The sequence below is a fragment of the Megalopta genalis genome, chromosome 8 (genome assembly GCF_051020955.1).
Source record: "Megalopta genalis isolate 19385.01 chromosome 8, iyMegGena1_principal, whole genome shotgun sequence".
Taxonomy (NCBI): domain Eukaryota; kingdom Metazoa; phylum Arthropoda; class Insecta; order Hymenoptera; family Halictidae; genus Megalopta; species Megalopta genalis.
The window spans coordinates 12,391,713-12,405,737 of NC_135020.1; the positions used below are offsets into that span (position 1 = coordinate 12,391,713).

The window sequence follows — 14,025 nt, forward strand, 5'->3', positions numbered from 1 at the left end:
TTATGACGTAATGATGGTTTAAAAGTCGAGCTCGGTCAACTCGATCTCAATCGATCGTTTCGCACCGTTGTCTGTGAAACGGCGATCGCGTTCGGTATCGATTCGTTTTATTGACGCCGGTCTTAACGATCAATTACCCGATACGGTTTTAAGTGAACCAGATTCACGCCAATCACGATTTATTCACGAACATCGACACCGTATGATTAATTACCGTCGTTCTGGCCACGTTTCGGGATTTATCAGCAAGATTTGCATACGCGATCGAGTACGAGGCATCGATTTATTACGCGAAGTCGAATCGCGTTGCTCCGGTCTCGTTCACTTTTTGCGATCCGAAATTAAATTGCAATAACTATTTCGCGATATTTATTGCAAAATGGGACGTTCTTTGATTTATAGATTGATTCCGTGTTGCGGCACGGAAATGGAAAACCGTCCGGGCGAACGGTCTCTCGCCGGTTGTTGATCATCGTCAGCAATTTATTGGAGAAGCCTGCAATAAATTGCTGACGCAACTGGCCCCCGGATCTATGTCCGAATTTCTTCACAGCGATTTCCTTCACCGTTCTGAAAATTTTCTAAAATACTTCGCGGCTCGCATACGATAAACGATTGTTATTTAATTACCTCGATTAACAGTTCTTTTCGTTTTTAGAAAGCTCGACCGCGATACTAGTAATAAACGCTAAATAACAAATTACAATGCTCGCATCGCGCTCGTTAAAGAATTCGTTGGGAAAGGTGAAATTATTCCCGCGCGATGCATCGAACGCGTCGGCAGAAGGAAAATCGAAATCGATCGGGTTACGCGTAATCTCTGGAAATGCTAATCTACGAGCAGGATCGCAGAGAATTTCTGGACGTAATTTTCCAGTTTCCCGTTCGGCCGACGCCGATGCTAAATCTTTATGCGACTCGTTGCATAATGCCGTCGCGATATCTGGGCGCGCACCTCCGCGACTTTATGAATTTAGCGACACGCCGATTATGTCCGTTTGACTGACTACCGGGCATTACGTGAATCGGTAATATCCGCGCGAATCTGTCAACGGCAACGTTCGAGTTGATGCTTGACAACTTGACTCTCCACTTAAAATTGGTGACTTGGACTCTCCACTTAAAATTGTTACATAACTTTAACGGTATCAAATTTGTTTGTATTTTGAAAACTGTTAAAAGTGCAATTGTCGCAGTCGATTCGAAAAAATCAATTAATCAAGCAATCAATATGATATATATTCAAAAATAAAATTCAAAGTAAATTCAAAATAGTTTGTTGACTTATGAAACTTTCATTTTGTATGACTTAAGTGACTTAAGAGGTAAGGCTTAAGTATATATATATATTTTTTTACTCACAATGCGTGACTTTCATTTTGTATGACTTATGTATATATATATAAAGTATAATAAATATTGTAAATAGTTTTTTTCATTTTGCATAACTTAAGTGACTTACATATATATATAAGACTTATATAAAAGTTATACAAAATGAAAAAAACTATTATAGTATATATATAGTTTACTCTGTTAATATATATATTTATTTATATAATCATATATATAAGTCTTGCTATTTAAGAATTTACTTACAGTTCTTAAGTAGTAAGACTTATATATACAAGTCACTTAAGTTATACAAAATGAAAAAAGCTATTTACAATACTTATTATACATAATATACATATATATACTTAAGTCTTAAGTTTTAACTCATCTTAAGTCACCTAAGTCATACAAAATGAAAGTCACTATAAATCAAAAAAGCTATTTCGAATTCAGTGTTGAAATGGCTTCGAGTGCAAAGGGTTAACATTACCAGCGATCAGCCTGAGTTATTCCACGAGACACCAGACTCTAATTAACCGAGATTATAAAGACGAGTTAACGAACCTGCAGACACGTTGCAGCTAAGTCATTTCGAATACAGACTTTTGCCGAACAATATCGGTGACCCTATCGAATTTCAATGCGAATCGTATAATTTTTCATTCGACAATTCTCGACGAACGTGTTCGGAAACCAATTTGCGTTACAGTAATGTCTCTCTAATTAACGCTCAGTTTTTCCACAGAGATGGACAATTTGGGAAAATGAGATACGATTATTCGAGTCTTTCGGTTCGTTTTTATAGTTACGAACTGCCAACAACTATAGAAACGAGCTGCAAGGCTCGAATAATCGTATCTCCTCTCTCCAAATTGTCCATTTTTTTGTCCATTTTTGTTGTCCATGCGCAATCCGAGCGTCAATTGAAGAGAATTTATTGTAGATGAAATATACATTCTGTTCCTGCTACCGCCGATAGCCTGTTTCTCGCAATTACGCTCGTCATGTCTCTCTAATTGACGCTCAGATTGTCCACAAAAATAGAGAATTTTGGAAGAGGAGATACGATAGTCCGAGCCTTGTGGCTTGTTTCCATGATTATCGATTGTCGACAACTATATCATAGCATCTCCTCTTCCCAAATTGTCTATTTTTGTTGTCCATGCGCAATCCGAGCGTCAATTGAAGAGAATTTATTGTAGATGAAATATACATCCTGTTTCTGCTACCGCCGATAGCCTGTTTCTCGCAATTACGCTCGAAATGTCTCTCTAATTGACGCTCAGGTTGTCCACAAAAATAGAGAATTTTGGAAGAGGAGATACGATTGTCCGAGCCTTGTGGCTTGTTTTCCATGATTATCGATTGTCGACAACTATATCATAGCATCTCCTCTTCCCAAATTGTCCATTTTCGTTTGCAATCTGAGCGTCAATTACGGGGACATTACTGTGTACATCGTACCGCAAATGTTCGCGTCTCGGCGAAGACCGCCCAAGCGATACACGTCGCCAGTAGAATCAGTCAGCGACGGAGAGACGCGACGAACAGTTGCATCTCTCAAGCACCGTCTACGAGGAAGCATCGTTCGCAGTTCCCTCTTACATTCTCACGTGGGGTCCAGGTTCCGATGCTAGTTGGAAAAAAGCACTCGTAAAACAATACTCGACAGCGTTCACTAAAACGATCTCCGGCAACACAGGGCGAACGTTGCGGGCAGCGGCTCGTGGAAAGTCCTTTTACATGTTCGCCTCGACCGGCAACGAACCTGTTGAAAGGGCTCGCACGCGGAAACGCGCGACGGCTTCTGAAATGGCAAAACAGTCTAATCGCAACACGTTGCGGAACATCCTAGGAATCGATTCCTAGGGTTATGAACGAAGGATCCGCGCGATCTGCGCCGATGCGCCGGCTCCCGATGTTAACGGAAATCTCACGATCGCGCGTTGCTCCTCTCGAAACGCCGCGATTGATCCTCGTTAAAGTCTCTCTCCTGCGGCTCGAACTGCACGGCACACACACATGAACACACACACACGCGCACGCGCATACACACACATAAACACAAGCGAAGCCCGTGCATGCTATGCAGATCTGCATAAACTGGCCGGCGCTCTATTTACCAGCCCCAGCAGCCGGCCGGCGCACGTTTAGAGTGTTATACAACTTCACGTGCTGGTTATGTATTATAATGTGTAACGGTACGCGGCTGGTATGTGTATCGGCGGGTAAATAGTGTACCGGTAGGTGTGGCGATAGAACACCGGACGGCCATTGGCTTTCCGTTGGCGGGGTGCACGCGCGAAATGAAAGTGAATTACCTATATAAAGGGTGGTTTTCCTCCAATGCGACAGAACCGATTTAATTTACCAAGACAACACACGCTTGCTAAAGCATTAGACGGTCGAGAGCAAGATGAGGGTCCTGGTACGTTTCTCGTGCTACGGAGGAGCGCCTCGGAGCGCGCCGAAGGACGTCGGACGCGTCCGTCGTCGGTTATCCCTTCGCGCTGTGAACGGTCCAGTGACGTCGCGACGCGTCGCGTCGGTCTAACATTTTTCATCGAAAGGCTCTACGACATTGTGAACAAACTTTAAGCTCGTTTCGCCGGAGTTCTCTTCCTTTTCTAATTGCACAATTCTTTCGGATGCGATTTTGCACTATTGTTCGAGTCTGGATCGAATACACCCTTTCGAGTCGCACCCTTTCGGTTCAAACTTGCACAAATTTGTTGCCAGAGGGTTCTCGCGTCCTCGATTTGGTCCCTTTCGGATCCACGTCGAAGTCCATTGTTATACGTTGAAAAATATATTCGCTTCTATCGTGGCAACAAACGGTCCGAATAGTTTGCCAATATTTACGATATAAAACGCAGTATACGTAAAATATAAATAAAATGTAACGTACGATATAGAGTATAAATAAATATACGACTTCTAAATACACCACTTGCTCGTGATTTTCTCCGGGCCGAGAGGAAAGAAGCACTCGCGTACGCGCGTTTCGGCTGCTAATTGTTTGTTTCTGCTTTCAAGATATGCATGATGCTGATCGTCGTGGCGGCGGCTGAAGAGAAGAATATCCAGAAGCGCGGGCTTTTAGGGCTCGGTATCGGAGGTCTTGGTCTTGGTGGTCTTGGTGGTCTTGGTGGCCACGGTGGTCTTGCTCTTGGTGGTCTCGGCGGTCTCGACGGTAGCGAGTGGGCGGCACCGAGCAAAGTCGCAATCGCCGTCCAGGATAGACCTGTCGCGGTCCCAGTCGCAGTTCCGAGACCGTACCCTGTCGCCGTCGACCGACCATACCCAGTACAGGTGAGCGAACTGGACACGAAATTTAACCAATTTCGAGCCGCCGATTGTTGTAAAAGAGCGCGACGCGCTCTATTAACCCTTTGCGCTCGAGCGGCGACTCCGAGGCACCGCTAAAAATGTTTCGCGTTTCAAAATAATTCTTAGAAAATTTAGATTTGAAACATTGTTCAAAGTGTAACTGTGTTGTATCAGTGACAAGACTCGATATCACGCGTATAAAATGCACTCTGTCTGCATACAAAATAGAGACAGCGTGGAAAATCAGAAAAATCATTTTAGATTTACAGTTGAAACGACTTCGAGTGCAAAGGGTTAACCAACTAACTTCCGGCTCTTTCTTTTCCCCGTTTTCCACGATACACGACGACGTTCCCAGAAATTCTGTGGACGCTGATCTGGTCGGATCGCGATCGATTTACTCGGATCTTCGGCAACGAAGTCGTAAGTCGCGTATCGATCGTCGCAGGTCCTCGGGACGTTTAATGATCGATATATGTTAATGCGCGGTTTCGCGTTCCTTCGGCCGCTTGAAAGCGAATATACGTCCATTAAATATTGAAGTTCGTATCTTTTACGACTATTTCTGTTGCATTTATACGCGATTATGCGTCTAACGTTCGAAGAAATGAACGGTGCTTTTACTTCTCTTTATCGCAAAATATATTCCAACGAGGAGAAATTTCTTATCCGTTCTGACAATTAGAGGATCTCGATGCACTCGTGTGCAGATTTATGAAGCAGGAGAAAGGCGCGCATCGGCGGGAATTAATTGGATTTTTGTTTGATTGAAAGATGACGTTTGTTGGCGAAGGAAATTTGCTCGATCTTGATCGAATGGCGGACGAAAATTTCAGTTCGCATAGTGACAACAATTGTATACTGTACATTCTCTATAATTGACGCTTAGATTGCAGTGACTTCTCCGTAATTTGTGGTCAAATTACAGGAATTTTTCTCTAATTTGCCCTCAGATTGTGCACGAAAATGGAGGAGATACGTTTTCATAGTTACCGATTGTTAAGAATTATGAAAACGAGCCGCGAAGCTCGAATAATCGTGTCTTCTTTTCTCAAATTGTCCACCTTTTTGCGCGCGATCTGAGCGCGAATTAGGGGAGAATTACTGTATACACAAAAATTCACAATTTGTGAAAAAGATATACGATTATTCAAGTATTGCGGCTCGTTTTTATAATTACCGATTGTCAACAACTATGAAAACGAGCCGCGAGGCTCGAACAATCGTGTCTCCTCTTCCCAAATCGTCCATTTTTTTGCGCGCAATCTGAGCGCGAATTAGGGGAAAATCACTGTCCACACAAAAATTGACAATTTGTGAAAAGGAAATACGATTGTTCAAGCCTTGGAGCTCGTTTTTATAGTTACCGATTGTCAAAAACTATGAAAACGAGTCGCGAGGCTTGAATAATCGTGTTTCCTCTTCAAAAATCGTCCACATTTTTGCGCGCAATCTAAGCGCGAATTAGGGGAAAATTACTGTATACACAAAAATTGACAATTTGTGAAAAAGATATACGATTATTCAAGTATTGCGGCTCGTTTTTATAATTACCGATTGTCAACAACCATGAAAACGAGCCGCGAGGCTCAAATAATCGTGTCTCCTTTTCCCAAATCGTCCATTTTTTTGCGCGCAATTTGAGCGCGAATTAGGGGAAAATCACTGTCCACACAAAAATTGACAATTTGTGAAAAGGAAATACGATTGTTCAAGCCTTGGAGCTCGTTTTTATAGTTACCGATTGTCAAAAACTATGAAAACGAGTCGCGAGGCTTGAATAATCGTGTTTCCTCTTCAAAAATCGTCCACATTTTTGCGCGCAATCTAAGCGCGAATTAGGGGAAAATTACTGTATACACAAAAATTGACAATTTGTGAAAAAGATATACGATTATTCAAGTATTGCGGCTCGTTTTTATAATTACCGATTGTCAACAACCATGAAAACGAGCCGCGAGGCTCGAATAATCGTGTTTCCTCTTCAAAAATCGTCCACATTTCTGCGCGCAATCTAAGCGCGAATTAGGGGAAAATTACTGTATACACAAAAATTGACAATTTGTGAAAAAGATATACGATTATTCAAGTACTGCGGCTCGTTTTTATAATTACCGATTGCCAACAACCATGAAAACGAGCCGCGAGGCTCGAATAATCGTGTCTCCTCTTCCCAAATTTTCCACTTTTGTGCGCGCAATCTGAGCGCGAATTAGGGAGAAATTACTATATAAAGCTCGAATAATGGTATCTCCTCTTCCGAAATTGTCCATTTGTGTTTACAAGCTGCAGGAAAATTGGAGAGAATTCACTGTGACAAAAAGGAAGGCCGAGCTGTCGAATCGTTGCGACATTTTCTTGCATAATTTCTCGCGAACGCGAAGTATCGATTCACGTGCATAAGTAGATGCGACTTACAAATGATCGCGCGTTGTTTATTTCAGGTACCGGTTCCGGTTCCACAACCTGTCGCAGTGCCAGTTGAGGTGCCCAAGCCGTACCCAGTGATCCAGACTCAGACCATCCAAGTCCCAGTCGAAAAGCCGGTCCCAGTTCCGGTTCCAGTTAAGGTGGCCGTGCCTGTGCCCGCTCCATACCCCGTCAAGGTAAGTCGAAACGATCGATACTCTCGATTTCGTTCGTAATTCCGTTAATTAGTCGCGGGCCACGCTGATCCGAATCGCGATAACGCCACCGTCGTGCCGGACCGCGACGTGGTTTTCGTTCCCCTTGTTAATCTTAATCGCATCGTTGCTACGGACGTACACGAAATTTCGTTCGAAACAACGCCACCGAATTTCGTATAAGTGGAATCGTATCGAATTTCGATCTCTGCGCCGTCGCCGAGATTCTGTATACGACGAGACCACGACGATGGAACCGGACAAAAAGTGGAGCTCCAATCAGCGCAGTCATTCGGTGCCGAATTGGCGACGGTGACGGGGCCACTACCGACTTTTTTCATAACTCCGGTTATTTATTGATCGTTCAGTATGCATCATTCACGATCGTCGAAGGCTACTTATTTATTCTGCGTCCTGTTTTTTAATGCACTCGATGAAATGAAATGTAGAAGCAACGGACAGGATTTTGGCTTTCATTGAAAACGTTATTAATGGTCCCAATTATTGTATGCCGATTGAAACTTAGCGTCAACTTTTCAAGTTTCATTTGCACCGCGAGATTAATTTAATATATGAAATCACTTACCGAGTTGATGCGGCTGTTACTTTTGTACGCAGTTTGAACGAACTTAATGCACTTGATGCACTTAATGAAATGAAATGTTGAAGCAGCAGACAGGATTTTGGCTTTCATTGAAAACGTTATCGATGGTCCCAATTATTGCATGCCGATTGAAACTTAGCGTCAACTTTTCAAGTTTCATTTCTACCGCGAGATTAATTTAATATATGAAATCACTTACCGAGTTGATGCGGCTGTTACTTTTGTGCGCTGTTTGAACGAACTTGATGCACTTGATGCACTTAATGAAATGAAATGTAGAAGCAACGGTCAGGATTTTGGCTTTCATTGAAAACGTTATTAATGGTCCCAATTATTGTATGGCGATTGAAACTTAGCGTCAACTTTTCAAGTTTCATTTCTACCGCGAGATTAATTTAATATATGAAATCACTTACCGAGTTGATGCGGCTGTTACTTTTGTGCGCTGTTTGAACGAACTTGATGCACTTGATGCACTTAATGAAATGAAATGTAGAAGCAGCAGACAGGATTTTGGCTTTCATTGAAAACGTTATCGATGGTCCCAATTATTGTATGCCGATTGAAACTTAGCGTCAACTTTTCAAGTTTCATTTCTACCGCGAGATTAATTTAATATATGAAATCACTTACCGAGTTGATGCGGCTGTTACTTTTGTACGCAGTTTGAACGAACTTGATGCACTTGATGCACTTAATGAAATGAAATGTAGAAGCAACGGTCAAGATTTTGGCTTTCATTGAAAACGTAATCGATGGTCCCAATTATTGTATGGCGATTGAAACTTAGCGTCAACTTTTCAAGTTTCATTTCTACCGCAAGATTAATTTAATATATGAAATCACTTACCGAGTTGATGTGGCTGTTACTTTTGTACGCAGTTTGAACGAACTTGATGCACTTGATGCACTTAATGAAATGAAATGTAGAAGCAGCAGACAGGATTTTGGCTTTCATTGAAAACGTTATCGATGGTCCCAATTATTGTATGGCGATTGAAACTTAGCGTCAACTTTTCAAGTTTCATTTCTACCGCAAGATTAATTTAATATATGAAATCACTTACCGAGTTGATGCGGCTGTTACTTTTGTGCGCAGTTTGAACGAACTTGATGCACTTGATGCACTTAATGAAATGAAATGTAGAAGCAACGGTCAGGATTTTGGCTTTCATTGAAAACGTTATCGATGGTCCCAATTATTGTATGGCGATTGAAACTTAGCGTCAACTTTTCAAGTTTCATTTCTACCGCGAGATTAATTTAATATATGAAATCACTTACCGAGTTGATGCGGCTGTTACTTTTGTACGCAGTTTGAACGAACTTGATGCACTTGATGCACTTAATGAAATGAAATGTAGAAGCAACGGTCAAGATTTTGGCTTTCATTGAAAACGTAATCGATGGTCCCAATTATTGTATGGCGATTGAAACTTAGCGTCAACTTTTCAAGTTTCATTTCTACCGCAAGATTAATTTAATATATGAAATCACTTACCGAGTTGATGCGGCTGTTACTTTTGTGCGCAGTTTAACTAACGCTTTTTTGGTTTTGGTTGCAGGTCTCGGTTCCACAACCCGTCCCCGTTGCGGTTCCACAACCCGTCCCTGTCCCGGTCCCACACGCGGTCCCTGTTGCGGTTCCACAGCCCATTCTCGTTAAACAGTCGGTTCCAGTTCTTGTTAAGGGCGGACACTATGGACACTACTAGATGAATTTTCCCTTCAACTTGCCACCACCCCAACCTCCTCCCCACCTAACCTAGAGCATCGCAAAAAAGACATCGTGACGAGCGACGTACCAAAACATAACTACGATTCATGAAATAAATTGATTTTATAAATGTTTTTTAAACAAATGTTTTTCGTTCTCTCCACCCGGCCACGCTCCTTCCGCTCGCGCTGTCCTAAAATCACCGATAAATTTCGAACTCGTCGAAATGACGGATCTAGGGAAATTACAGTAATTATTTTCGCTCGAGTAATTTCTTTTAATTCTCTCTCTAATTTTCTTTCGAAAAATTATTTTCTACTCGCTTGCGATGCGTTTCGTTGAGGATCACAGTTTGATTTTACAATATTAATGAACAATCGACTTCCAGTCGGAGACCAGACGGACATTAACAGAAAAATTTCTGTGTCCGAGCAGCATCGTAAAATTAGACGAGTGTCAGAAAGATGATGCTTAGGTATGCGAGTATGCTATCCTAAAATCACCGATAAATTTCGAACTCGTCGAAATGACGGATCTAGGGAAATTACAGTAATTATTTTCGCTCGAGTAATTTCTTTTAATTCTCTCTCTAATTTTCTTTCGAAAAATTATTTTCTACTCGCTTGCGATGTGTTTCGTTGAGGATCACAGTTTGATTTTACAATATTAATGGACAATCGACTACCAGTCGGAGACCAGACGGACATTAACAGAAAAATTTCTGTGTCCGAATCGTAAAATTAGAGTGTCAGAAAGATGATGCTTAGGTATACGAGTATGCTATAACTTTCTGCTTGTGTTCGTGCGACACGGATACTCCTGAACTGTATCTCAGAGCGAACATCGAACTGGTTCCCGATAACTAGGCTGCTAGCATTTATGCTAATTCGCAGTTTAATGGGCGGATTTGTAAAAATGTAAATCAATCAATTTATTATGCCTGCTAACGCTCGGCTAATTTGCATGTAACATAAATAAGATCCACGAGTTCTTAATGTCACAAATATTCGTATCCATTTCAATATTATTTCACCAGGTCAAATATTATTATTTTCAGCAACTCTCTAACGCTCGAAATACGTATTTGCTTGCTCACATTAAGAGTGAATTCTAGTAAATTCTCTCCAATTGTCCCTTAGCTTGTGAACAAAAATGGACAACTTGGGAAGAGCAGATTCGATTAATCGAGCCTCGCGACTCATTTTTGTATAGTTACCGATTGTCAAGGGTTGTCAACAATTATAAAAACGTTCCGCAAAGGCTCGAATAAATCGTATCTCCTCTTCCCATATTGTCCATTTTTTTGCAGCTTTTGTTTACAAGCTGAGCGACAATCGGAGAGAATTTACTGTAAACTGCCAGATATTAAGTCTACGTTAAATTGGCCAGAAACGATCAATCTTATTTGTCGACGGTGCTTGACAGGTCATGATTAATTGTTCCCCGTACAAGTCGATATCAACTAGGCAAAAGCTTCATTGTAAATTCTAAAACAGTATCGACAGCGAATACATTAACTAATCGAGCAAGCGTCATGTTCCTAGCAAGACTTAGATAACGATAGAATTTAGTAAATTAAGTAAATACGTTCGGAAGTTATTCGTTAAAAATTTTTCTAGTTGCTACTAAAGACTTAAGTACTTAACTTAAAGTTCATTTTACTTTTTTATATATCAAAAAAGCGTATTAATTTCTCTAGGAAACCAGATTATTTCCCAACAGACCAAGGACTTTCGAAGCGTAGCCTGTTACAGTTCCCGTTTCAACCACTTGCGTTCAAATATATATTTTTCAAGGATTCGTGTGCGAGAGTTACGAATTTATCTCGTATGAGAGTATGAGTCATTATGTTCCTGTCGCACGAGTATCTATCTCGAAAGATCGACCGTTTCAAAACACACAATTCGACCTGCTACCAATTGCGTAACGACGGTGGCCGATCTCGAAGAGCTGACCGAACGATTGTCGCGTCCAATTTATAATCGCGCAAGATTATAAAGTGTCCGGTTACCTTGTTCGAATGTTCTTGCCGCGGGAGCCTTCGTGATCGAGCTCGATTCCTTGAAAACCGGCGTTGGTCTAGCGTTGTAAATTCACGCGTGACGAAACGCTAACGCAACAGCAAATAAAATTCTGGATCAGCGCCGATCATGAAAGGAATTATATGGGGTGTCCTAAAATTATGGTATCTGCGGGAAATGCGGGGTTCCTGGGATCATTTGTAGCAACTTTTTCCTCAGCGAAAATGTTCTACGAGGCTTTGTTTACGAGTTATTAACGAAAAACGGTGACCAATCAAAGACGAGCTCGGTCGGCGCAAGGCAACCGAGCCAATCAGCGGATCTGGGCTTCGACCGTTCGAGCCCGCCTCGCGCCGATCGAGCTCGCCTCTCATTGGTCCACTGTTTTTCGTTAATAACTCGTGAACGAAGCCTCGTAGAATATTTTCGCTGAGGAAAAAGTTGCTTCGCATGATCTCGGGAACCCCACATTTCCCGGAAATACCATAATTTTGGGACATCCTGTATATCGATCGATATCGATATATTGTATGTTATAAATAGATGCTCGAACGATTCGATCAGAAACGACCGAAATTAGGTGCATTGATACAATTCTGTGTTTTTTAAAATTTGTCAACAATAAAACGATCGTGCCAATGCTATTTTGCGGTTTCCTAAAATCACAATCAGAATGTTTTTCAACATTTTTCAACGCGATCAGGACAGTTATGGTTGGCGATAGTTACCGGTTGAACTTTAGGCGATGTATCTTGAAGATTTATGCTAAACGACTTACTGTTGTCTTTTAAGATTCTAAAGCACGAGGTTGTGAAGACAAACTCCGGGTAAAGAAAATGAAACTGTAAACTGAAAAGTTTTGAAAATGAAAGTGAAAATAAATTTCTCCTTAATTGACGCTCAGTTTGAAAACAAAAATGGACAATTTGTAACTATACAATTGGTAACTATAAAAGACGAGACGCGAGGCGCGAATAATCGTATCTCCTCTTCTCAAATATTCCATTTTTTTGCGCAATCTGAGCGCGAATTTGGGAGAAATACTGTACCCTGGGTGCCTTGAGAATCTGGGAGTCTTATTCGGTGAATTTAAGGAATTCAGAGGTAAGTTATGAACGCTTTAGACGCGACAAGATGATCGCATCTACGTCGAATTGTGTCCTGTTACTCGTAATTGATGCAGAGAATCTTTGCATAAAGATCCACTGTCTGGGTCACTTTCTCTCATTTTCTCTAATTAAGCTAAACTGTTGTACTACTACACGTCTCTATCCATTCACTGTCCATAACGAGAAAATACACAGCACGTCTTCGGAACGTGCAATTTTTTAATGAAAGCTCCCGGTCTTGTAAAGGCATCGGTGCGCAAGAATGCCGTTTATCCAACTCAGAATAGAGCAAAATATTTAACCATCAACATTTTCTTGTAACTAAAATCAACGATGAACTTTTCTTGTCCACGTACAGTCGTCTTGGAAAGTACGTTAACGCCTTTTCAATTGGGATAACTTTTTCAAAACTGGTTCAAAGAACTTGAATTTTTTTGAGATGTCAGACCGACTAGTTTTCTATGGTATGAGTATGCAAAAAGCTTTTTCAAATTGCAATTGATTGGATTGATAAAAACAATAAGAAATTATGTTTTTTTCAACTTTTTCATCCGAGCCCACAACGGAAGTTTAAAAAATTTTAAAAATGCATTTCGTTGATCTCGCATGCTTATATGCATGCTGAAAATTTCATCAAAACCGGTTGACCTTGACATAAGCTGTAAGGAATTAAAGATCGTTAAAATCGCAGTCTTTTGCGAATTTCAAGGAAAGACAGGTAATTTTTACATCTTTCGGTGACTGTAGCTTGACTATGGGTCAATGAAATCGATGAAATTTTCAGCGTGCATTCGAATTACCAAGATTTACAAAACGCATTTTTTAAATTTTCGTTATGGGCTCGCATAAAGAAGTTGCAAAAAACATAATTCTTTAATTCTTCCATCGTTCCAATGTATTATTGCAACCTAAAAAAACTCTGTACATGCTCATTTCATAGAAAACTGGTCAGCCTAACGTCTCGAAAAAATATTCCCGTCCTTTGAACCAATTTTAGAAAAAAGTCATTCCGATCGAAAAGACGTTAACGTTAACTTTCCAAGGCGACCACCGAATACGTTAAGGTCACTTTTGCAAGGTGTGCACATGTCCTGTCACTTTTGGGAGGGCTGTAGCAAGCCCGCGGTGCAAAATATTGCGCCGATCAGGCGGACTCGAGTGCCTGGCGGTATTAATTATGTGCGAACGAAGCGTTTCGACACATCCTCGCCGCGCGACAAGCTATTACAATATTTTTACGGGCGCTATCTGATCCCTCATTGTGTAGAAACTACCCACGAGCCTT

At 41.2% G+C, this 14,025-nt stretch overlaps 1 protein-coding gene across 1 annotated transcript; it reads left to right on the forward strand.

Annotated features, from left to right (window-relative positions):
- The first annotated feature begins 3,660 nt into the window (after positions 1 to 3,660).
- LOC117227841 (cuticular protein) lies at positions 3,661 to 9,755 on the forward strand. Its single transcript, XM_033483366.2, has 4 exons — positions 3,661 to 3,763; positions 4,372 to 4,647; positions 7,110 to 7,271; positions 9,459 to 9,755. The coding sequence occupies exons 1-4, from the start codon at positions 3,752 to 3,754 to the stop codon at positions 9,606 to 9,608; spliced, it is 600 nt and encodes a 199-aa protein (XP_033339257.2). The 5' UTR covers positions 3,661 to 3,751; the 3' UTR covers positions 9,609 to 9,755.
- The last annotated feature ends 4,270 nt before the right edge of the window (positions 9,756 to 14,025 follow it).